Here is a 25,292-nt window from a genome sequence, read left to right as displayed (position 1 = left end):
TGAATATTTCATGTTTTATTATTTCTCTGGAAAAGCACAAGTCAGACAAGCACCATCCTTGGCTAGAAAATAGGAAAGCTGTCTGTCAGGCTGACAAAATATGAGGGAGCGATAGGCCTCACCTTTGATGTATAAAACAGCACAGCAGACACATTACCATCTATATGAATACATCAGGCATTCAGGAGGATGCAGGAGCAGTCTCACAATGTAATAACATAAGTGTTTGGCCAAAAAAACAGGATGTGGTGGTTTGTTTTCTGCTTTCAGAAAAAAAAACTTTAAAAGCTTCATTATACAGATAGTTACTTATTTATTGTGCATCATATCAAACAGGAAAAAGTATGTCCTATGGAGAAAAATTACAAGATTCAACTTTAATCTAATAGATGAAGAAAAGACGGAACAGAATACAAATTCTGGTGTTATTCTCCCATACCAAATCTTTAAGGGAAGGTTTGGGATATTTTCAAAATTGGAAATTTTTCTCACACCATTAAAGAACCTAATTTAAGTACAAACGTCCAATAGTCTTAGTCTTATCAGTGGGTATGAACCATCTGTTTTGGGCAGACCAAACCCACCATCTTTTTTTAAAGGAAGAAGCACAATTTTCAGGTCTCATAAGTTTCAGATATTCTCTTAGGTCGCATTCAGCAGTGAAAATGTGCAAAACAGTGAGAACCAGTACATCTGTCAAATCTAACACCATGTGCAGTAGCAAATGGTGCAGTACAGAAACATAACTTACATACTTATACAAACATACTTATATAAACTATACTTTTGAGTTTTATGGCTCTGGGCCATTTTATTGTAACATTTCATGATGCATTCGAACCTTTCACAATGATTCACTGCTGAATGTGCCTGTGTGTGTGTGAGTGAGGGACCGAATGTTACTCTAATGAACCAGATAAACCAAACTGTCCCCGACATCCACAGTGAGGCCGTTGTCAGCCAGAGTGACCCTCTTCTCCTCCAGATTGATGTTGAACACAGATTTGTTGGAGATGGGCAGCTTGCCCTGTTCCTCGTGTCCCAGGATGGGCACCCGGCGTGGCCCCAGCACGGGGTCCTCGTACCTCATCAACTTCACTTTGGACAGATCTGGTGGAGGGGAGGAAGGCAGAGTCAGAGGGGTCAGAGGTGAGAGACAGACAGAGAAAAGGAAGAAAGAAAGGGATGAAATAAATACAGAATAAGAGGGAAAGTGGTGGAAATGAGATATAGGAGCGATGAAATGATGGCAGGGAAAGTGATGGAGGAGATGAGGATGAAGAGAAGAGAGTGGGGAGGATGGAAGAAGAGGTAAGAAGTTATAGGCAGAAAGGAGAGGAGTGAAAGGAGAACAGACCACAGAGCAAATTGCCTCACATATTGAACTGCTCTTACATGAGCTAATGTACTTCAACATTAATCTGTTTTTTATTTTTAAATCTGCCAGCATCTTAAAAAATAGAACACTTAAAACATGAAAGACAATAGGGAGTAGCTGAGAAGCAACCACTCTGAGAAAGCAGAGCGTCTGGTGTTGTTACAATCTGAGTGGAATGCTTTCTGAAATTGCTTACGCAAATATGATGAAGGGTGGCTGGTGCAGGCAGCATACTGGTATTTACCATTTTTACCAATATAGAATGGGTGTAAATTGTAATCACATGAACCACATAGCTTGGTTTTGGATATAATGATGGTTAAAGCCAAATGTGGATGGATATTGCACAACATAACTGCATTTATGTAATGACCTGGCACCTAGCAAAATTGCTGAGACAGATGGCTTTAAGATAGTGGTGGATGCATTGGATTCACAGTATGTAAGGAGCTAACAGTTAAGTGATCATAACTTCAGCTGCCATCATCCCTCATCTTGCATTCAAATCACATGCTATTGAAATAAAGCAGAAAAATTTCTGTATATAGCATTATACATATTGTTACACCCTTTACCGTAGTGATCTAAATTTCAGGACATGCTGCCCAGCTCTGATATGACGTAAACCACTTTTTTTTGTGAGCTGACTAATCAGGCTGCATTAGGCGGTTTACAGTAATAGCACAGAAAAGCACAACTGTTAACGTTATGGAAAAAGCTAGTAGTAGGTGTTTTTAATTTATGAATTTCTGCTGTACATCCATTTATATCGTAGAAAAGGTTTCAGTCGTAGTCATCTGGATACTGTTTTCAGAATCAAGACGTTTCGGCTCCCATCCGGAAGTCATTCTCAATTCTGATCAATTGTGATCGACTGAAACCTTTTCTACGATAGAACACTCCTGGACGAATGAGGGACTACACCGTCCTACATCCATTTATCTTACTAACCTTTGATGAGTCTGTTGACCTTGGCTAGCCTACGGATGATGCTGTCTCTGCTGTCCCCCTGTCGGATGTCAACCTTTGTAGTAAACAGGCCGTTGGACTGCTGAGGGTTGACCAGAGAAATACACACTCCAGGCTGGGTAGACAGAGGAATGACACAAATGCACAAACAAGCAATTTAATTGTCGATTTGAGCGTACAACAGGGACACAAAAACACTCCTGCAGAAGGGATGCACACAGTTAAACAAGCACCTACAGAGACAAAAATGCACAGACATAACATACTGCGAATTTGCAAACAGAAAAAAATTTAGCTTACATTTATCCTCTAACACACAATCACACACACACACACAGCCTGCTTTGAGAGCAGCCAACACACAGCCAAAAGCATTTACCTCTGATCTGAAAACACTAAATGGTTTCCCTGGGCAACAGTCCTCCTTCACTTTGTCATCAGCCTCAGATGCAAACAAGACGTCTATCTGTTCCAACTGTAGAGGAGGAACGATGTGAAAAAGAACAATAATCAGGATCGGCACATAGTGTGTACAGGTGTGTTTGGTATGCACACTGGCAAATGCTGGTGGTGTTAACGAAGCTCCTGCAGTGATCAGAGACCTTAATATCTGGCTTTACACTAATCTGTCACACATCCAATCAGGAATGGAATTTCAATTTGAGATTGCACAGTTAACAGGATTGTAAAGTAGTTTTTCTCAAAAGACAGATTTAAGGTGGTGTATCACTTTCAAATCAGTCGAACCCCATTCATACTGCTAGTTTGTGAGGTAAGTGATACATCACCCTTTTTCAGTCCTACATGATACAGCATATTTCTGTATCATTTTGCCTTTTGTGTGGCAGCTTATTTTTTAGATGATCAGAAACATGGGAATTGGATTCAGGGTATTAGTTTGTCGTAAATTATGTACAATTCTCCTTTTCTGTGGTTAAATCTGTGCTGGTTTCACAGAAGTATCTTTGGGACTTGGTTTTACTTTTTGGCTCGGCTAAGCTTCTGTGCAGACAAAAGAATTAAGGGCTTTCTCGACTGACAACTGAGCTCAGGATTGTCTCAACTGACTTGCAGAAGTAGTGAAACTCAGCTTTAAAGGTATTTTTGAGGAAACCAAAATGCTGCAACTGCAGCTTGACATTTATATGACGACAAACAGAACCTAATCAAGCTAACTTGTTCAGTTTATTGCTCACATTTGAGAGGGTTATAAAATACTGCTAGAGCTCAAATGTTTTTTGCTGCTTGGGGTTGTGGTCTAACCTCACAAATTTAGTATTCCATTGCCAGCTTTGTTCAACTCTGAGCTCACAAAAATGCAGACGCCTCAGGTGTGTTTTTGTTGGGACAGACACTTTTTGAGTGAGTAAGCCTTAAATGTCATGTCTGATTTTGTGTTGGATCACAAAAAAATACCTCTAGAGAGTTGGTTAAGTAGACCAGGTTCTCCATCAGAACTGCCCGCTCATCAAACTCCAGCTCCAGATCCAAGACCCTGGGCCCGTTCTTCTCCAGGTTCTCCTACAGAATACAAAGCAGAACCCAAACCTTCAGAATCAAGCATACAATACAAGCATGAATCACAGACATGAATTAATAAATAATCTGAACTCTCCTGAACAATAAACAGTAAGTTAACATTCAGTTTCAATTTGCTAAATATTCTGACAAGTCAGCAGTTAGAAGAATAGGAAGAAATGCAATATATCATCCACCTACTGAAGAAATCAGATTTTAGTTTGTAATTGAGCACTACGCTCAAAGTTCATTGTTATGCTGATGCTGCCACCATGAGATTATTAAGGGAAAAAAAGCTTGACAAAGATGCCAAAACAAACCATCAGACGAGGACAGCTGGGAGAGAAAACAACTTTAAAGCTGAAAGACCAGCTTGAGAGACAAACCATGGACGAACACAAAAGCTCACGATGACTATTTATTAGTTTCATTCTGTTTGATCACTGCAGTGAAACAGCTACACCTGAACAAAGCCTTGGGCACCTGGGGAATATGACAATTACAATTTTAATAAGCATCGTGCCTCTGATCATTCATTAGCAACTTGACCTTAAGTGTATATATAACTCAATGTAACAGAAACAATAACTGCAGTGACACTTTAATTTAATTTAATTTTTTTGTCTTTTTTCCCATCCTGTCATGCCCAGATGTATTTAGTGAAAGCTGATATCCAAAAGATCAAAAGAACACCTTAACTAGAAGTGATACGGTTTGCAATGTCATAGGAGGGGAAAAGAATTTTGGACAAAAGTGTGTTTTGTACTCAGTCAATAAACACATTATTCTCTGCAGACCAAGTATTCCTGAAATTCCTTTGGAATTTCAATATAACACTGTTCAAACTGTTACTACAGTCACATTAGCTACAGTTTTGTCATTGTTCAACACATAGAGGAATAAAAAAAACTAAATTAAAAAAACCCTGCTTTTGAAGATGCAGACTCCAATCTATGCTGTGCGCAAAAACAAAAGATAGGCTTATCTTTACGGAAAAGTTGAGTAAATAGCTTCTTAGGCGGTAAACAAACTCAACTCGAACAATGCAGAGGCAAAAAAAACACAAAAAAGAACTATGTGGGCAAATACGTGTAGAATGCTGGCATTAAATTCAATATTTATAATTTTAAAAAAAATAATCACGAAAATGCCAAATATGCATTGATTCATTGCCGATGTTAGAGGTATAGAAGGGTGGAGAGGCGACAGGATGTGCTTTTACACAGACACATAAACGCTACTACACTGTTACCCCAACTTCCTCCAGATTTACCTTGACCATGGCTACAAATGGCATGACTCTCTTCATGTATTTCTTCAGTTCAGGCAGGGCTCCCAACTCGCTCGCTATCACTTTGTTATCTGGAAGAGCTCCGTTGTTGCTCTGGACAGACAACAAGAAAAAAAGACGGGTAAGATACGCAAAGAAACCAGACACAGGAGTAAGTATTTCATTGCATCACTACGCTATGGACTCCTGTACTTTTGTACAGAACACATGTAAAAGATTACTGCTGTGTATGTGAATGTTAGGTTGTGCATTTGTTTCTCACCTTGTAGTGCTTGCCGAGCAGGGATAAGGCACTGTGCTGCCATGGAGGGTAGCTCTTGGCAACGTAGATGGTGCAGTGGGAGGGTTTGGCTGGGGGTTTTGAGTCACCTTTCTGTAGGAAAAACAGCATATAAAAAAGGAGCATTTCAAATTTATCTAATTTATCCATAAAGGCAGGTACATAAGACTTTGATGATTTTGCTTTTATTCAGTACAGTGACAGCATATATTTCAGGGGTGGCCTCAATGGGAAGAAAACAGTGTGTTTGGATTATTCAAGAAGCAAGCTGTTTTTCTGTGTGTGATCTTCTAAAATGAAGACGGGAATCTGTGAACTTATTTTATGTGACAGTTGTCAAGTCTACTCTAGTCCTGTACTGTGTGTGTGTTTCCACAAATGAGTCTTGATGCGATAATGTATTACCACTATAAATTAAACAGTATGGAAATTAGGTAACGCTGCTTAATAGAGATATCGTGCAAAGAAAAAACATTTTAACTTTGCAGTGGCAAGTCATACTACCTTTACTGTCTCAATGCTATTGCAGAAACTCCAGTTTTGGTGTTATTCATGTTACTTGGACTGAAGGTATACATTGCATTGTGTTGGTGCAGGAAGTTTTATCTCCACAGGTCACATAAAATATAGACTTTTATATGGAGGTCAAAAAAGAGATGGTCAAAAAATGAACAAGTGATTTACATTCATTCTTTACTGGAAGCTTGGATTTTGCCTGGAATGTCTGTATTTTATTTTTCATTGGAACTTTTTTCAGTGCCAATATGAACATTTTTTGATTTTTTGTGTTTCAATGCCAATTTTTCTTTTTTCGGTTTTTTCAGTTTTTTATTTTCAATGCCAAAATTTAAAGACACTGTCCTGGCTCCATTTGCACAGTCACAAAGTCCTCTTTTCCCATCATCCCTCCATCTTGCCTCCATGGCAACAAAACAATTGCAGCAAATCGATAACAGTGGCCTGGAAGCCTGAGATATCGGCTGTCTCAAATCTTGTCAATACTTGTTTTCTTTTCTCCCAGCTGCCTACAGCGACTTATCGAAGTGCCAAACTATTAACCAACAATGGGCTAACTTTCCTGCTGTGAACACAACACAGACTTAAATCTTCAAGTGTATCTAAAGGGATAGTCATATAGCCCCATATGACAAATAAATTTGCCTGAAGGGGCATCAGACAGCCTCTATATTTACACATTCAATTTACAGGATGCTGTGGCGAGGAAAAAGGGAGACAACATCAATAATCTACAAATGCTATGTGTCGAACTGTGGGGTGCGGACCATTAAAAAGGTGATTCATATTGGTGAAATCATCCTTCATATTTTGTATGCATGCTTGACACAGGGCCAGTGAAACTTGCCTGGGAATGGAAAAAATACTATACTAAATACACAGAGAGCAGGATTCAACTAGACCTCATTTTTTGTTCAAAAAATAATTTCTAAGCAGTCTTCAAGAAGAAAAATGCATGTCAGTCAGTAAGAAGGCAACTCTTTTATACCTGAAATAGCTGGGGTTTTTTATCCATTAAAAGCAAGTAAAATACATAGTTTTGTTAAGCTCAGAGTACAACTACCTTCTCTCTCTTTTTAATTAGCAAAGAGCAAAGTATAAAAAATCCAGGTAATCATTTATCTAAATAGCAAATGCTATTCAACAAAGCTTGACTTTTAATTATTGATTTGAGTTTTTAGTCTAGTTATTTATAAACCTAAATAGATTCAATAAGTGACTTGAAAGGATTCAGATTTGATAAACAGATTGTATACTGGATCCAGACATGATAAAATGTTACTGAACCCCAACTCTACTTTCAGCATGCTGCCTGATATTTTCAAGGTTCTTATTGTGCTGTTTGTATTATTTTCTGCCTCAGTGTTCTTCCCATCAAACAATCACAAAACTGTTAAACAACACCTGAGGGAGAAAAGACTCAAACGCTGCCTCCGATTTAATTACCACACTTAATGCACTTCGAGACAAGTGTTTGATTTCATAAAAAATAAAGCAATTCTGAAATCACTATTCATTTTCACAATTACTTAAAAAAGCCATTATAGCAGAGAAGGACAGTGGCAGTGAAGCGTGTGAAACAACACAGGCACATTTCTTACTTTGCTTTTGGGGGGCTGCATGTATGCTTTAAGTCTCAGCCGGAGGTCGTGTGCTGTCTCCATCAGGTACTGAGAGGAACGGATCAGAATCTCGTCAACTGGACCTGTCACAGGCCACGATGCCTTCCTCAGAGAACCGGTCTATCGGGGGTCAGATGAGTGAAGGGAAAAGACTGTTGTTAATGCAAGAAGTCTTTTGTGTGGAGAATGAAAAAAACAAAAGTCTGAGGTCCACCGGAGCTTTAGAATCCTATTAACTACACAGCCAGAGGTCACACCACCTTCAGAAGAAAACTAGGCACACACACCATATTAACTGGGTACATGTACGAATCCCAGACTGATGTCTGTGTACCTCTGTGTCCACTGAGTGCCTCTTAGCTCTTTAGCTAGCGGTGCTGAACACATGATTGGAGTTGTGGGGCCTTTGTTGTTGCTAGGCGACAACTGAAAAACCATCTCCAGCGCAGCAGCACTCTTTCATATTCATAAATTTGAGTGTTAAAAATATTCTCGGCTCTCTGTGCTGTTGGGAGTGAGCAACAGTGTGTGCATTCCTTTCATACTGATGAGAAGAAGAAGCCCATAGTGTGAAGACAGGCTCCTGGTGGACATGTACATCAACAGAGGGAATGTGTGTGTGTGTGTGTGTGTGTGTGTTAGTATCCATTTTACAAAAGGTAGATGAGCAGTGGGACCAGCGCTACTGCAGACCTACATGAAGTATGTTTCTTAGCTTGTTGATCACAGGTGTATTCATGAATGAAAATGAAAACAGGAAGTTGTAATGTGTCTTTCATACTGCATTTCTGTATTACTTGAAAGCATACTGGGGAAATGAACGCGGAAGACAGAAGGGACGAGAAGATGACATTTAAACCCACAGTCAGAGCACACAGGCAACTCAGAACATGAAACCCACATTATGATGCCAAATCCTCAGTTTCTTACCTTGCCCAGCAGACCCCAGGTGTATTCACAAAGGTGTGGGCAGATGGGGGCCAGCAGCAGAGTTTGTTTCTCTATGAACTGGAAGACAAGGTCTCTGTGCATGCCCTCGATAGCCAGCTCACGATATTTATCTTTGGCTGCCTGCACACATACATAAAAACAGTTTAAAGGTCATCATCATCATCATTCCTAAACTATCACAGACACTATCTTCAATCCAGTGAATTCACCGCATACTCAGGATGAGATTTGAATCCTCAGTCACGTTATGCTCTGTCACTGCCGTGTCCATAATATCATCTCATTAAATGCTTAAGGAGGATGAAAAGCATGCTTCTCTTTAAAATATAAAGATGATTAAGAGAATATTAGAGAGAGTTTTTTTTTAATAAAAGGACCTTTTATTTACCTGAAACTCAAAGAAGCCACTCTTCAGAGCCTCCTTGTACATCATCCTGTCATAGTGCTGCTCTGTCTTCAAGATGCCTGCATTCATCTCGCTAGACAGGACACAAAATCCTTTCAATCAGTCTGCAAAGTCAGTTTACCATTCACTTTTCAGCACTGAAAAGCACGGAGCGAAATAGGTCAGGAGGTCAGGATTTTCCAAGGGAACCATCCAAACTCTGAAGGACTCACTTATTTCTATTTGCCTGGTTTAATTTTTTGCTTATAAAGTGCCAACTGGCCACAGCATATAATATTTTTACTCTTCAAAAAACATCAATTCACCAAAGCTCATGAAATCACACTGCAATACAACGTAAAGAGAAATAGAGTCACTTTAATAAATTAAAAAAGGTACTTTACGACCTTGTATGTAAACCAATGTATCTGACCAGTGCTAAACATGGTATTAATATTCTATTCCTGCTCAACATAGACTGGAGCTGAAATGATTTGTCGACCCATCGAGTAGTTGATTGAAAATTAATCAACAATAATTGTAATAATAGATTAATCCCTTAACCAATTAAGTAATTTATCGGAGTAAAATTCCAAACATTTGTAGGTTTCGGTTTCACCAATTTGAGCATTTGCAGCATTTCTTTATCTCATTTAACAAATATATAATCTAAATTTTTTTGGATTTTTTTTAACTCTTATTCAGAAAATAAAAGTAATTGGAAGATGACACTTTGGGGACTGAGTCTTACAATGGGCATTTGACCTTATTTCTGGACACTTTACAGACTCAACAATTGATCGATTGATTAAAAAAAGAAATTAATAAAAATTCTAAATTATTTCAAGCACACATTTCTGTTTATAAATTTAACTACCAATCCATCCATCATGTCTATTCCTGCATCCATTGACATGGCAAAGACCCTATTGTTCAAAGATGTTGAGTTATCAAAGATGAAATTCAGCTCTGTATTCCCCGTCTCCATGATCTCAAAACCCATGTATATGTCTTTGCTTAATGTGATAGGTTTTCCTCAATTTATGAGAGCTATAGATCTTGGTACCTGTCAACCCATACTACCCCCTCTTAATTAATTCCTGAATCTACCTGGAAAAGACCCGATCGTTGAAAGTGACTGCAGGACCTGTCCTCAGGTTGTTCTGGTTGGCAATCATCTCCTTCACCCACTCCACCCAGGTGTAGAGGCGCAGGATGCCAGCGTCAGCCATGGTCTCTACGAAGTTGGCGTCCTCCACTGTGTCCCCGGCATCGGCTAGAGCCAGACGCATACCTGAGAGAGGAAATGAAGAGTTGTGTTAAAACAGCAGGAAGTACAGGGACCTACAGAACAGGTGCAATATAACGTGTTTGAAGTTGATTTGTAAAAACCTTGCATAGCAGACGCCTCTATTCTTACCATTGCCTTTGTAATTTTCTCGAATTAAATATCCAACAATATGGGTCCCATTAATTGGATCGCACACAGGCAAACACTGAACATAGCACTTCTATTCTCTTCTGCAAAATACTTCTCGACAACCAGGTGAAGTTCAGAGGCTTTGTGGAAAATTTCACAGTCTGAGAAAACTTCAAATACCCAGCAGACATCACTCCAAGCTCTTAGACAGGTAGTCAACTTAATACGTCTATCTGCTGTCAGACCATGAAGTTCTTTACTTCCATGGCAGGACAGCTTCTTGAGACACAACAGGCACATCTATCTATTATTCAGCATGTTCACAACATAAAAAAACACAGAGAAAAAAAACAACAAAATAAAACCAAAAATGGATGGATCGACTAATCCTGATGTATACTGAGGGCAGGAGGGATACCAGGGTCAATCTTTGTCCCTACCAGGTATAGATGAAAAAGATCAGATAACCATAGCTAGAAAACCAAATAAACATATGGAGATGAACATCATAAGACTCAAGTTCTCCAAAATAGATTATCATTATCAATTATGCCAAACAGGACCCCCCAAACATAAGGCTTTTGTTTTAAATGACATTTTCAGAAACAAATTCTGCCACATCAAGTTTTTGGTCTTGGTCTCACAACTCCTCATGGAAAATCTTGTCTTCCTCTCATGTTCCTATAAATATTTGATTTAGAGTCTATGCTTTTCTTCTTTCCTCTGCATCTTGATTCCATGTTGAGAGACCAACAGGAGCTATTGCCTTTCTGGAATGACGATGATGCAAAAAAAATATAATAATGATAATAAATTATATATATATATATATATATATATATATATATATATATATATATATATATATATATATATATATATATATATATATATATATATATATAAAATAACAGCTCATATCCACGGGATAAAATATGCTTTTAGTACAATCAAGTGTAATGGCCCATGAACTATGAAAACACATTTTAATCTGTTCTAGATCTACACCTATTGTGTTTTTCTCCCAATGTTTCAATGAAACATGACAAGAGATACTGAAAGAAAATGACGAGAGGAGAAGAGTAAAAGACAACAAACAGGAGGGAGATAAATCAAGAAGAAACTGAGTGTACCGTCTGCTGAGAACTTGTCAATGGCTTGGGTGAGAGTGAGGAAGTTTCCAGTTGATTTGGACATCTGATGAATAGAAAAACAGATGTTAGCAGCCAGAATCTTTCAAGCACGCCCACACACACAAGTTCCTTACAAAGCATAGTGGAATAAAACCACCAGTCACATATTGTGTGTTTGCAGTGTGAATCAACAGCACACACAGTAGTTAAAATTCTTAATGGCATGAGACGCTACTTATTTACTGACATGTTTTTAAATACAAAGGTTTGCAGCAAAACATAATATATTGTTACTTAATGTTCAATTCTGTCAGTAGTCAAACAACCCAGACCACATCAGATGGGACCAGACCTTAAAAACAAATTAAGAGATAAATACTAATATATACCAATATAATATTTCCTGCCATTAATATTTGACACACCTTTTCAGAGTTGAGGAGCAGATGTCCGTTGGCTCGCACAGCTTGTGGCCACTTCCCACTGTGGACGAGAGAAAATGTTCTTGTTGGTGTCATCTTCATAATCAAATTAACCCTAATCAAAGGTTGATGCTCACTTTTTAAAATCAAATGTAATACTTTGTAAGACCTTTGAAATCTAATACCTTTTCCACAACAGAACAAATGCACATATATTTATTGCTGGGCAATAAAAAATCATTATCATGATATTAATAAGAATATTTTTCTATTATTGATTTATATCTACATAAAAACAAACTCATGCAAAAATCACATATAAATAAATAAAACAAATGGCTAATGCAATGAACTGTGTTCCAATGTTATGCTTTCTCTTCACATGAGTAAAACAAAACCTCAATAACTAATTTCATTAGCTTTTAATTAAAATGTCCTTGCAATCGTTAATTTGGAGACCAGAATTTTGTAAAAACAATAACACAATATGATCACATCATCATGAGGTAATTCCACCAAAAGCTGATAATAATATTGAGAGAATTTTGCATGATGCATGAGTGCTGGGCAGTTTAAGATTAAGGTTTAAGAAGCTATAATTTTGCGCCACGTAAGGATAACTCAACATTTTACATTTTCTTGACAACTGACAACGTTCAATGAGGCGCACGCTGCACCAAGGAAGCTAATGCCTGACACAGAGATGCATGTCTGTAGGCCTGCAGAAAACGATTATTTTCATTGTCAATTAATCTGCCGATCATTTGCTCTCTCTCTCTGTACTGGTCAATCAAGCGGGCAAACTCACTTGTCTTTGGGCCACATAGCCACATGGTTGTACAGGTAGTAAGACAGGTGGTTGGGCACCAGGTCTTTGCCAGACACACGGACGTCCACAGGGTACCAGTACTCAAATTCCCTCCTCAGCCTCTGTAGATGCTCTTTAGGGATGTCTGTCTTGGGGAAAGGAGACGTCTTAAAGAAGATAAAGTCCCACACCTCTCTGGTAATCTGCTCCGGCCTGGGGGAAAGGAAAAAAAACAAACAAAACAAGGAACAAGAATGGTGAAGGGTAGAACGAAGGATGTATTGGTTGAAGCAAGGTGAAAAGAAGTAATTAAATGCCTGTGTGTCACTTCTCATTGCCCCTTTATCTCAGTGCTGAGGAAGAGATTTGAGGTTACTTAAATTAATATTGACCTATAAATAGATTTTTTTTTTAAACTGTTTCTGAAAGGCAGCATTTGTCATTGAGAATGTTTTATTTTTTTTTTATTTTTTTTATTTCATGGATGAATACAGAGCAACAAATCAACTTTAAAAAAAAAAAGCCTGAAAAGCAACACCTGTCATTTGAAATGATTAAATTTAGTTATTAAATTGGAGTCTTTTCTCCCTCAGGTGAACCATGTCTATGGTTGTTTGAAGGCAGAAAGAAAAGGACGAAAGGAGACGCAGCGTGAATATATATATGAGTAGTGTCCATACTTGATTCCCAGTGGTGAGGCTCCCTGTCCGTTGAGCACACCTCCCTGGAGGAGGTGGGCTACAGTGTAGTAAGCCATGTAGATGGTGGAGTCCGACAGTGACTCAATCAGCCACTGCTCGTCCCAAGGCAGCCGCGTTCCTATGGTAACCAGGAGGCGTGCACATACATAACCACAAATTCAGAGTCAGAGAAAGACATGCACACAACCAGACAAAGTGACACAAAATTATGAAGAAAGACAATTGTTGTCTCCTCTGTGCTGACACAATCTTTTGTTGCATTTGCCATCTTGTCAAGCTGGTTACATTCTGGTGCCAAGAAAAACACTAACGCAATGGAAGTCCTGAGCTTTATTGTGTAATCCTTGGCAAACAAGCTGAGATGTAAAACTTTATTGTCAAATAAACTAAACTAAACCAAACCACAAGAGGCTAACCTGCTGCTTTGACAGCATGAGCAACTTATTTTTTCACTCACTGATTTGCCGCTTTTCCTCAAATTTTAAGAGTGTGTGTGTGTGTGTGTGTGTGGGGGGTAATGAAAGTCCAACTACTCAATCAGCCTCCAATGCAATAAGCTCATGTTTTTGTGTTTCCAGTGAATGCCTTTTGATCATTAAAAACACAAAATTACTGAAAGCTTGAGCAGTAATTAATTTTCACAAGCAGTAGCTACATAAATATGAGATCTGAGCAACATTCATTATGAAATGTTGATATAATCAAGTAAAAAAATAAATGCACCTACACACAATATTTTTTCCATTCATTTGAATTGAACTTAAGAAAAGTAAAACAATACATAACACATCAAATAATTAATTTAAAACATTTCTCAATTATTTTAAACCTCAAGTTAGTAGTTTTACATAGCGTATAAGCTTTGTGACTGGGGTACAGTCTGTCTATGGCTCATATGTTTCTCTATGAAAAAAACTGAATCTACATATCTTTTCTCTCTGATCTAATAAATAAAAATACAAACTTCATTTGCATCTTTACATTTGAGCTATTAAACAATGTTTGTTAATGAAAAAAGTGAAAATATAAAAGTATTTTTTGCTTCCACAAGAGAGAGAGAAGTGAAAGGAATCTGCACAATCGGCACGTTACAGTAAAAACGTTTTGCTTCATGTTCTGAAAATGTGTGGGGAGATTTCTACAGTAGGAGTCTACAACAGGCCTGACTGTACTGCACTGGCCTGTACTTTATGCCAGCTGGCCTCCAGTCTGCATCTATTCCTGTATGAACAGAGAGGCAGACTGTTGCTAGGTGCTTTATCATCAGTCCTCTGTCTCCATCTATAGACCAAAACCATCAGTCATACACTAGTTAAAAAAATCTTTAAGCCCTATTCATCTTTGGCAGGGTGGTACATTTAATCTCAACACAAGAAACAATATTACTTTTAAAATATGCAGCAATGATAGCAGCAACAAAGTTTTATAATGTCACTCATATTAACAGTTAATGCAGTCCTGACACCATCATTCACAAACGCTCACCAAGTCCGTAGGTACGAGAGCAGGCATGCTCCTGCAGCCAGGCCAAAGTTGCCTCAAAGTTTCTCCTGGTCTCCTCACAAAATCTGTGTAGTGCAAAATAGAGCATATTAAAAAAAAATCACAGGAAGTAGATGTAGTTATTTATCTTTTTAGACTTTGGCATGATAGTTACTGGGAATAAGGTAATTACATTTATTTTAGATTGCCTAGACCTTCACAGGAACCCCCACAAGCACAGACAAACAATGCACAAAGCAAAATATGAGAGGGAAGGGAATTCAGTACGTCAAAGGGTCAGTGTCTTACGTCTCCAAAGGCTTGAGGGCTTCATTGGCCTGCTGCTTCCACTCTGCATTCCCATAGTCCAAATACCTCAAAGACATATACAACATTAGCATACTGCTAATCAAAGAAAGCCCAAATGGTGTGAGATATTCTACGCTTGAAAATGAAGACCATCTCCAATGATCTAGGCCATAGTTTGTCATCATTTATTAAAAGTTTTATTACCAGCATGAATAAAAAAAAAAGAAAAAAGAAAAGATGCTACCTAGCTCTCTAGAAAAAAAAGTAACACTACCATGCAGCTTCAGATTCACTTAGGGCAAATCATTTCTTTCTATCACTAATGAACACACTTTAAGTTTGATAGTATAAAGCTTTCAGGTGGCACTCACCACTGGTCACAGAGAGCCACCACACACTCATCAGCTGAACGCGACAAGACCTGTTTTTCTGGCTCCATGTAGATCATGGCCTCGCCCTGTGATCGAGGACAGAACAGGTAAATATAGATCAAACATCTATCATACATGGCATATTATGAACTATAAGATACTATTAACAAGGCACATACATAAGAAACACCAAACACAATCCAGGATAAAGTTAGAATTTAAAGTTGTTCTACATGTTATTTGAATATACTTTTTTTAAACTTTTTTTTGCATTAGAAACAAAGAATGTCTTACTCTATCAACCATCATCGTCTGGATGGGTTTTTTCACATCCTGGACCTTCTGCCCCTTGTAGCCAGGAACCAGCATGATCTGGGACAGGAATTCATTCATAGAAACATTTCATTCATACTGATGCATTTCTTTCACAATTCTAGCAGTTCTGTCAACAAGATGTGGGGCATGTCTCTGCAGAGCATTCTACAATCACAAATGATCATAAACTGCTCAGTGGGAGGACGCGTACTCAGTGTACACATATGAAATGTGCTCTGCTTAATGTGCTGTTGCGTGGCCCCTTGCAGATTGTGCCTTAATGGAAGTTCTTATTTCTTTCAAATTTACAATCTGCTGACAGAGTAGGATGCTGAATTTGTAAAATTTAACATGACTAATATCATAATGTTGTGACACGGAAAAACAGTGTTTTAGCAAAAAATTTAAAATAAAAATTCTAATCCCTGTGTGTGTTATGTTGTGCAAATTCAGCCTGCTGTTTTGCTCAGTCTTTCAGTAGTAGGAACAGGTAGCCAATAGCCAGTTAATGAATAATTAAGTCTAGCTTAAAGTTGTGAATCACTTAGTTTATGTCTGGGAGATAAATCATACAAGCTTCAAACCCAAGTTAAATCCACAGGAGGTTTGCAGAGGGCATGTATTTTGCTGACCTATGTAGTTGTTTTTTTACAACAACACTGAATCGACTCACTCCTTCATAAAATCCCTTCAGGTAGACTTTCTCCTTGGCCTCAGCCAGCTTCTCCTTGTCATTCTGGCTCTGGATTTTCAGCTCATCACACACCCGGGGAGCAGACAGGTTCCCGTAACCTGGTATCTCTATGATAGGGACCTGACGTGTGCACACACATATACAAACACACACATTAAGACTGCATTTAACAACTCAGACTGAATTTGTTTCACGTGTCTTTCTTTTTTACTAGAATTGGAGGGTTCAATGCAACCGGACTGAAATCAAACTGACTTCAGCAGATCAGCTTACCGGCTCAAAAGGCAACACCATCTTGTCCTCAATTCCATACTTCTCCCGTAGAGCCTTTTGGAAATGCAAGCATTAAGAAAAACATTAATAAAATGCAAAATGCAGTGCATGCTTAAACAATGGATATGTCTTTAAATGGTCTTGTATCGTCCTGGAGAACCAGGGGTTCAGTCTACCTGAACTTAAGCAAATAGCCCAGCAGACTCATTTAAAAGCACAATCTGTTAAAACATTTCAAAATCTTAATTTCAAAATTGAATTTGAAGTTTCAGAAGGGCTCTGTTTTCTGTGTTTCTCCGCAGCAGACTTCATTTGAGGTATAAAGGCTCCTGATTAGCAGCATTGTAGAAATTTAGTTGAAGTTCTGTAATCTCACCTGTTTTTTCTTGATGTCTCTGAGAGCAGCGATGTCATCAGGAGCATCAGAAGGTACACTGGTAACAACCCCTGTACCTGAGGAAAATAACACATAAAAATTTATGCAAATCAGGTAATATGTTTAATATGTTTAATAGCTTTGAATGTGTACATTATACACATTCAAAGCTATTAAATGCCCATTGCCACCACATTTCTTCAACTGCCGAGCAGCTACAATGGAGCAACTATCTATGAAGAGAGGAAGAACAAATCAACATGATCTGGAAACTGATAAATGTCCCAGGTCTTCCCAGATTCACCCTCGCTCATCGCTTTCCATAACCCTTAAAAACAGGACGACACACTGGGCATGAGAGATTCGTTCTTACTGAAATTCTGACATTTCAATTAAGGCTATTTACAAAAATTCATCAACAGGACACATGAAAACAAATGGACAAACTACACCCCTCAAGCACAACAAACCAGAAAAACAGACTTCTAACAGAACAGAGCCACTCTGAGAGCAATTAGATCCATTTTTTATGTTTACAAATGTTCTCCCTCAGGGCAAAAAAAGCAGCCATTACTTCCATCGTTTGACATCACAGTACAGCACTTTCTAAATTCTATGGTGACCTTGGCCTGCTATTTTGAGATGCCCCAGTACTTTTCCATAAGCTCCTCCAAGAATATCTAAGACAAGGAGGAATAAGGGATAAAGCTCGGTGCAGATTTTCTGCAGAAAGTAATACCTAAAGCAACAAGAGCTGGAATATATTATCTTTATTTGAAACACAGAGAAATATAAGCACACTGACACATTACAAGTAGTTTTGTTGAACTATTTGCAAACTGTCAGATACATTTCACTCAAGTTCAAGCACATAAAAGAGAAAGTAAGGTGCCCCCACTCAAGGGCACTCTGACTGCTGTGTGCAATACTGGCAAAGAAGCCTTTCAACAACTACGACACTTTAACCGATGTGACAAATTTCTGCCTTGAAATAAATAAATAAGTAAATAAATACAACAATGTAACCTCACTGAATAAACTATCTTACTATTACTTTCCTAACTTCATGTCTCATACCTTTGTCCTCCTTGATGGTGAGCATGGGCAGGGCATAGATGATCTTATAGGAGGTCAGAGGAGCACTCAGGGCACAGCCAAGAATATCCTAGAAAGACACAAAAATGATGCAGAGCATAAATAATACATTTAAAGGAATCAGTTTTGCAGGTTGTTTGTGCCATAGCCATGAAACCTTGTCCCCCCAACTGTCTTTACACTGCTAATTTGCCTCTTAAATTCAAAGATAACTCCATGTCTAAATCTGGAAATACAAACTGTTTTTAAATCATATTAGATAATAGGGTTTGCCTTATACCATTAGTCTTAATTAAATAACAGCAAAACATAAATAAATTTGAATTTATTTGCAGCTATAAGCAAGAAACACACCAACTTAGTACCTGTCCCAGTATTTCCATGATCACTGGCACCACTCCATTCTCTTTGGTGAAGCCCTGGTAAGACATGTTCCTGGCAGACCTACTGGTGCAGATGAAGATGTCTCCGCTGGTTGTCTCAAAGGCAACATACTTCATGTCGGGCCTCACCCAGCAGTTGGTCTGACCGAACATGGTCTCTGGTAATGAATAATTAAGTCTAGCTTAAAGTTGTGAATCACTTAGTTTATGTCTGGGAGATAAATCATACAAGCTTCAAACCCAAGTTAAATCCACAGGAGGTTTGCAGAGGGCATGTATTTTGCTGACCTATGTAGTTGTTTTTACAACAACACTGAATCGACTCACTCCTTCATAAAATCCCTTCAGGTAGACTTTCTCCTTGGCCTCAGCCAGCTTCTCCTTGTCATTCTGGCTCTGGATTTTCAGCTCATCACACACCCGGGAGCAGACAGGTTCCCGTAACCTGGCATCTCTATGATAGGGACCTGACGTGTGCACACACATATACAAACACACACATTAAGACTGCATTTAACAACTCAGACTGAATTTGTTTCACGTGTCTTTCTTTTTACTAGAATTGGAGGGTTCAATGCAACCGGACTGAAATCAAACTGACTTCAGCAGATCAGCTTACCGGCTCAAAAGGCAACACCATCTTGTCCTCAATTCCATACTTCTCCCGTGAGCCTTTTGGAAATGCAAGCATTAAGAAAAACATTAATAAAATGCAAAATGCAGTGCATGCTTAAACAATGGATATGTCTTTAAATGGTCTTGTATCGTCCTGGAGAACCAGGGTTCAGTCTACCTGAACTTAAGCAAATAGCCCAGCAGACTCATTTAAAAGCACAATCTGTTAAAACATTTCAAAATCTTAATTTCAAAATTGAATTTGAAGTTTCAGAAGGGCTCTGTTTTCTGTGTTTCTCCGCAGCAGACTTCATTTGAGGTATAAAGGCTCCCTGATTAGCAGCATTGTAGAAATTTAGTTGAAGTTCTGTAATCTCACCTGTTTTTTCTTGATGTCTCTGAGAGCAGCGATGTCATCAGGAGCATCAGAAGGTACACTGGTAACAACCCCTGTACCTGAGGAAAATAACACATAAAAATTTATGCAAATCAGGTAATATGTTTAATATGTTTAATAGCTTTGAATGTGTACATTATACACATTCAAAGCTATTAAATGCCCATTGCCACCACATTTCTTCAACTGCCGAGCAGCTACAATGGAGCAACTATCTATGAAGAGAGGAAGAACAAATCAACATGATCTGGAAACTGATAAATGTCCCAGGTCTTCCCAGATTCACCCTCGCTCATCGCTTTCCATAACCCTTAAAAACAGGACGACACACTGGGCATGAGAGATTCGTTCTTACTGAAATTCTGACATTTCAATTAAGGCTATTTACAAAAATTCATCAACAGGACACATGAAAACAAATGGACAAACTACACCCCTCAAGCACAACAAACCAGAAAAACAGACTTCTAACAGAACAGAGCCACTCTGAGAGCAATTAGATCCATTTTTTATGTTTACAAATGTTCTCCCTCAGGGCAAAAAAGCAGCCATTACTTCCATCGTTTGACATCACAGTACAGCACTTTCTAAATTCTATGGTGACCTTGGCCTGCTATTTTGAGATGCCCCAGTACTTTTCCATAAGCTCCTCCAAGAATATCTAAGACAAGGAGGAATAAGGGATAAAGCTCGGTGCAGATTTTCTGCAGAAAGTAATACCTAAAGCAACAAGAGCTGGAATATATTATCTTTATTTGAAACACAGAGAAATATAAGCACACTGACACATTACAAGTAGTTTTTGTTGAACTATTTGCAAACTGTCAGATACATTTCACTCAAGTTCAAGCACATAAAAAGAGAAAGTAAGGTGCCCCCACTCAAGGGCACTCTGACTGCTGTGTGCAATACTGGCAAAGAAGCCTTTCAACAACTACGACACTTTAACCGATGTGACAAATTTCTGCCTTGAAATAAATAAATAAGTAAATAAATACAACAATGTAACCTCACTGAATAAACTATCTTACTATTACTTTCCTAACTTCATGTCTCATACCTTTGTCCTCCTTGATGGTGAGCATGGGCAGGGCATAGATGATCTTATAGGAGGTCAGAGGAGCACTCAGGGCACAGCCAAGAATATCCTAGAAAGACACAAAAATGATGCAGAGCATAAATAATACATTTAAAGGAATCAGTTTTGCAGGTTGTTTGTGCCATAGCCATGAAACCTTGTCCCCCCCAACTGTCTTTACACTGCTAATTTGCCTCTTAAATTCAAAGATAACTCCATGTCTAAATCTGGAAATACAAACTGTTTTTAAATCATATTAGATAATAGGGTTTGCCTTATACCATTAGTCTTAATTAAATAACAGCAAAACATAAATAAATTTGAATTTATTTGCAGCTATAAGCAAGAAACACACCAACTTAGTACCTGTCCCAGTATTTCCATGATCACTGGCACCACTCCATTCTCTTTGGTGAAGCCCTGGTAAGACATGTTCCTGGCAGACCTACTGGTGCAGATGAAGATGTCTCCGCTGGTTGTCTCAAAGGCAACATACTTCATGTCGGGCCTCACCCAGCAGTTGGTCTGACCGAACATGGTCTCTGGTCTCAGAGTGGCAGCCACCAGGAAGATGTTTTTACCTTTCATGCCACTGTGGGAGGGATAGCATTAGCACTTCTGTCTCAAATTAAGAGTTAGTGGTTCTGTGTTTATCAAGATGAGAATTATACTTAAGGGCATGTAAAATGTGTCCGTTGATACCTGCTATAAAATACTTTGGACTTGAATTTTGCTGTGTATGGTTCAACCATTTTCATCTTGATGAGAGTGTACTCCTGAGGTCCAACTCCCTGCAGGTAAAGAAAAATGTTAGTTAGTAGAAAAAGAACAAAAAAACAGCTCTAAAATCACCTCAATTCATAATAAGAGACAGTTTTTAAAGGATTTAGTTGTTTTTCTTGATACAGTAAGATTTTGTGCCAATGTCAGTGAAACAAACAAAATTCAATGCGTGGAGCTTTCTTCACCCCCAGTAAACTGCAGGAATAGGCAAAAATGGTAAGTCAAATAAAGTCACTAGCAATCCCATGGTCAAGTGTTTTGAATGTGAGGTAGTGTGGTAAATTTGCAGTACAATAAAGAACAATAATTACAAATGTAGTCTGTGATGCAAAATTGTGAGAACATAGTCCCTTTTAATGTTTGCTGTAGGACTCCTAATTGGTCATATATAATCATATCACAATTATGTTTTTCACAACTAATACATTATTTCATTGAGCCAGGTAAGTGTACCTCTCCTGTCTGCCTGTCATGGTCCATGCATGGCTGTCCATCCCTGGGGGAGTAGATGGTATACCTGCAGAGCAGTCAAGGACAGTCACATTATATTATTGAAGGAACACGCAATGCCACAATATCATATTAAACTGCCTGAAAAGAAAAGGCAAACTTCAAATGTCAACTAACTATCTACCAATGTCTTATTTTTAAATATCCACTTTGCTTTTACCCCATGGAAAAACATGACATTGGTACAGACATTGTTTCAGGCAAGACAGTTTAACTGATCGTGATAGCAACAAAGATAAAGTGTAAGACATTATCATATTACAGAATGTGCAGCACTTCCTACTTTCCTTTATATCGCTGAAAGGAAAGTGTTACAGAACAAGTAGAACAGTTATATAGCAACCTCTAAACCATCAAACCTTTTGCCAAACTTTATCTTTTTTCTCTCCTTCAGTGTGACGAACTGCCACCTGACGAAGGAGTCATAAAAGGGGTTCACATCTGTGGTGATGAATGAACGCCTCCAGTCCACCTGTGAAGAGATTTAGGCACAATCAACTAAAATGAATAACCTGATTTAATTATCCTCAGGGCCAATATATTCTGGTGAATTCTAGGTATTGTGGTTATCTTGTGTGTAACTCTTAACACATATTTTAAAAAATGAACCCCCTTACATTGCAAGAAGGCTCAATGGTTAATTGTATTTCACTCTTAAAAAATAATAGACATCAAAGCATAGATTTACTTGTCATATTTCACTGCATAAACGGTCATAGGTACAGGAACAAAACAAAGACAGTTGTTTGCTAGAGTTACATTATTATAGTTAGTCACCTTGACTCCCATTTTTTTGAGGTCTTTGACAGCCAAAGGAGGGAAGTACTCCAGCCAGTGTTCAGCATTGGCAAACTTGGCAATCTCCTGGTCATTCAGGCCCAAAGACCTCATAATGTCCCACTGGAAAGTGGAGGATCCGGATTTTGCCACTGCTTTACTCTAACAGAAGAACAGAAAAAGGAGATGAAAATAATTAAATTGAAACACCTCTTGTGAACGCTGAACCAAAAGAAAATGTCTATTTTTTCATCCCTATGTGGAAAATGTCATCAATCTGGTCCCTCAGATCTGACCTTCTTGCCCTTTGCTTTGTCCTTGATGATGATTTCATCACATGTCCTTGGCTTCTCCTTCTCTTCTTCCTCCTCGTCTGGAAACTGAGGAGGATTTCCATACAGCTCCATCTCTCGCTTTAGCTTGTCAGCACAGGCCTGGCGGATACAAGACAGATGTATGAATACCAGAAACGCAAAGGCAGTGTGTGTGAGAGGGGTGAAGATGGTGTGAATTACTAAATGTTGATAAAGTAGAATATCAGTAAACATGCAGTACTGGTTAAACTTTAATTGTGCAGGGAAGTTAAGAAAAGAATGTAGTTGGTGAACTTGTATATTGTGTTTGTATATTGAAAAGTGGCAACATTATGTCAGATCATAGATCCTCAAAAAGAATATACAATGATTTTTGTTACAAGGCAATACCAACAATTATTATACCGAAAATTACCTCCTACCTCTGTATGTCATTGTTGCAACTACACACACAGGACTTATGTGAAGGACTTACAACAAACAAGCAAACAAACAAACAACAACTCTAACTTTGATTGGCATTCCTGTGCAGTGCAGTCCAAATGGGAAGAGGCATTTCTTTCCTTTCAGAGACTGGTAACCAACAGCAAACTACAAGAAAAAAGTTGAACAGCAGCGTACGTTGAATATTTGCATCTCAAGTATCTGTCATAAGTGCAGACTGAAGTTATTTTCTCAGTGTTTGTATTTGTCTGCTTTTGTATGCAAACTTACCTCACACTTTGACAAGCTGAACGTGTGGCCAAGGTGCAATCGGCCATTCATGTAAGGGTAAGGGAAGGTGACAAAGTACTTGTTTTTGCTAGAAGGAAAAAAAACATTTAATCAGAACATGTAGTTGAGACTAAAAGGATTTCATATCTGGTATCTTTTTCCGAGCAAAGTGCCGGGAACAGGGAACTAACATGTAGCAACCATTAGTGTCAAAGGCTCACACTAGGTGTGTCATGCACCACATGAATTAAGCTCAGCGCTTCACCCACACTTGCATGGCTTGTTTTTTTCCCCTCAAGAGCAACAACAGAAAAAATACATTACATACCTACTATTATAACTATTAAGAACACTAGGTGCTCATAGTGGCATCAGGAAGAGATCAGTTGAAGGAAGTACACCTGCAAAAACTGGTCTGACATTCCTGGGTATGGCAATCCATGTAAATTGCTTTCTTGACAGATGGTCTTACAACTGCATATTGAACTATTCCTGGGTCAACTGAGTGAAAGAGATTAACACTCTTAGAACATAGGTCTTTCTTCATGATACTCACTTTGTGCTTTCCCCAATTGTTGTTGGTGCATCATGCTCAAATGCCCTCTCCTTCTCCCATTTCTCCTGGATCTCTAGCTCAATCTTTCTCAAAAAGTCCAACTTTGCTGTTCCCTTCCGCTCCTGAAATACAATGACGAGCAAGATGTTAATTCATTCGAGAAAAGCCAGTATATGTGTATATATATATATATATATATATATATATATATATATATATATATATATATATATATAATCTATCTCATAACAAAAAATACACTTCAAGGAAACTGTTAAGAACCCGAGAATAGAATAGATTATAAAATAATAGAAATACTGTTAAACACGTGTTTAACCAGAAAACAGTTGTAATCTTTGGTCCACCTGAGTCCGATTTCTTTCAAGTCTATTTCTGCAGCTGGCTCGACAACTAGCTTATGTTAGCTAACTTAGCTAATAGCTACAGTAAATTAATGAGATATAACGTATCCATTGCCTCTAAACCAACATTGACCATTCTAAACTGCAGATAATTAGAGGATTGACGTACCGCCATTTTGACCCAAATTACGAGCTATTTACTAATCAATTGTTGAGACAGAAGGAACAGTAGAAGTAGTTTCCAATTTGACAAGGGAGACCCACGCCACCGGTCGGTGCCTTGCTGATGACACCCACAATCAGCTTCTCGCATGGTTTTCTGGGAAATATAGTCCGTATAACTTTTCAGGCGTCGTATCGTTAGATATCTAGTGAACTAGGATCTTAATTAATTTAGTAATTTGGTTAATCTTACATATTTTAATACACAACTGTGGGGCCGCTGATCTGAATTTAATGAATCGCGGTTGAGATAAGAACACGATATGGTTATA

General features: G+C 38.3%; 1 protein-coding gene across 1 annotated transcript; it reads right to left on the bottom strand.

Moving 5' to 3' along the window:
- On the bottom strand, nucleotides 1-25,115 carry LOC122887883 (leucine--tRNA ligase, cytoplasmic-like). The gene is made up of 32 exons (XM_044221536.1): nucleotides 24,968-25,115; nucleotides 24,437-24,558; nucleotides 23,881-23,968; nucleotides 23,677-23,757; nucleotides 23,149-23,286; nucleotides 22,853-23,014; nucleotides 22,435-22,547; nucleotides 22,019-22,082; nucleotides 21,485-21,573; nucleotides 21,149-21,374; nucleotides 20,765-20,852; nucleotides 19,687-19,763; nucleotides 16,839-16,892; nucleotides 16,545-16,685; nucleotides 15,851-15,928; nucleotides 15,557-15,642; nucleotides 15,186-15,251; nucleotides 14,880-14,962; nucleotides 13,374-13,512; nucleotides 12,694-12,906; nucleotides 11,889-11,946; nucleotides 11,464-11,527; nucleotides 10,021-10,204; nucleotides 8,914-9,004; nucleotides 8,505-8,645; nucleotides 7,554-7,694; nucleotides 5,419-5,529; nucleotides 5,139-5,249; nucleotides 3,764-3,868; nucleotides 2,727-2,822; nucleotides 2,330-2,462; nucleotides 1-1,110 (listed from the first exon to the last, which is right to left on the bottom strand). Exons 1-32 carry the CDS (start codon nucleotides 24,971-24,973, stop codon nucleotides 905-907), a joined length of 3,555 nt encoding a protein of 1,184 aa, XP_044077471.1. The 5' UTR covers nucleotides 24,974-25,115; the 3' UTR covers nucleotides 1-904.
- Between the last annotated feature and the right edge of the window lie 177 nt (nucleotides 25,116-25,292).

Source organism: Siniperca chuatsi, linkage group LG14 (assembly GCF_020085105.1).
Source record: "Siniperca chuatsi isolate FFG_IHB_CAS linkage group LG14, ASM2008510v1, whole genome shotgun sequence".
Taxonomy (NCBI): domain Eukaryota; kingdom Metazoa; phylum Chordata; class Actinopteri; order Centrarchiformes; family Sinipercidae; genus Siniperca; species Siniperca chuatsi.
Note: the sequence above shows the minus strand (reverse complement) of the source record. Positions and strands in the feature narration are given on the sequence as shown.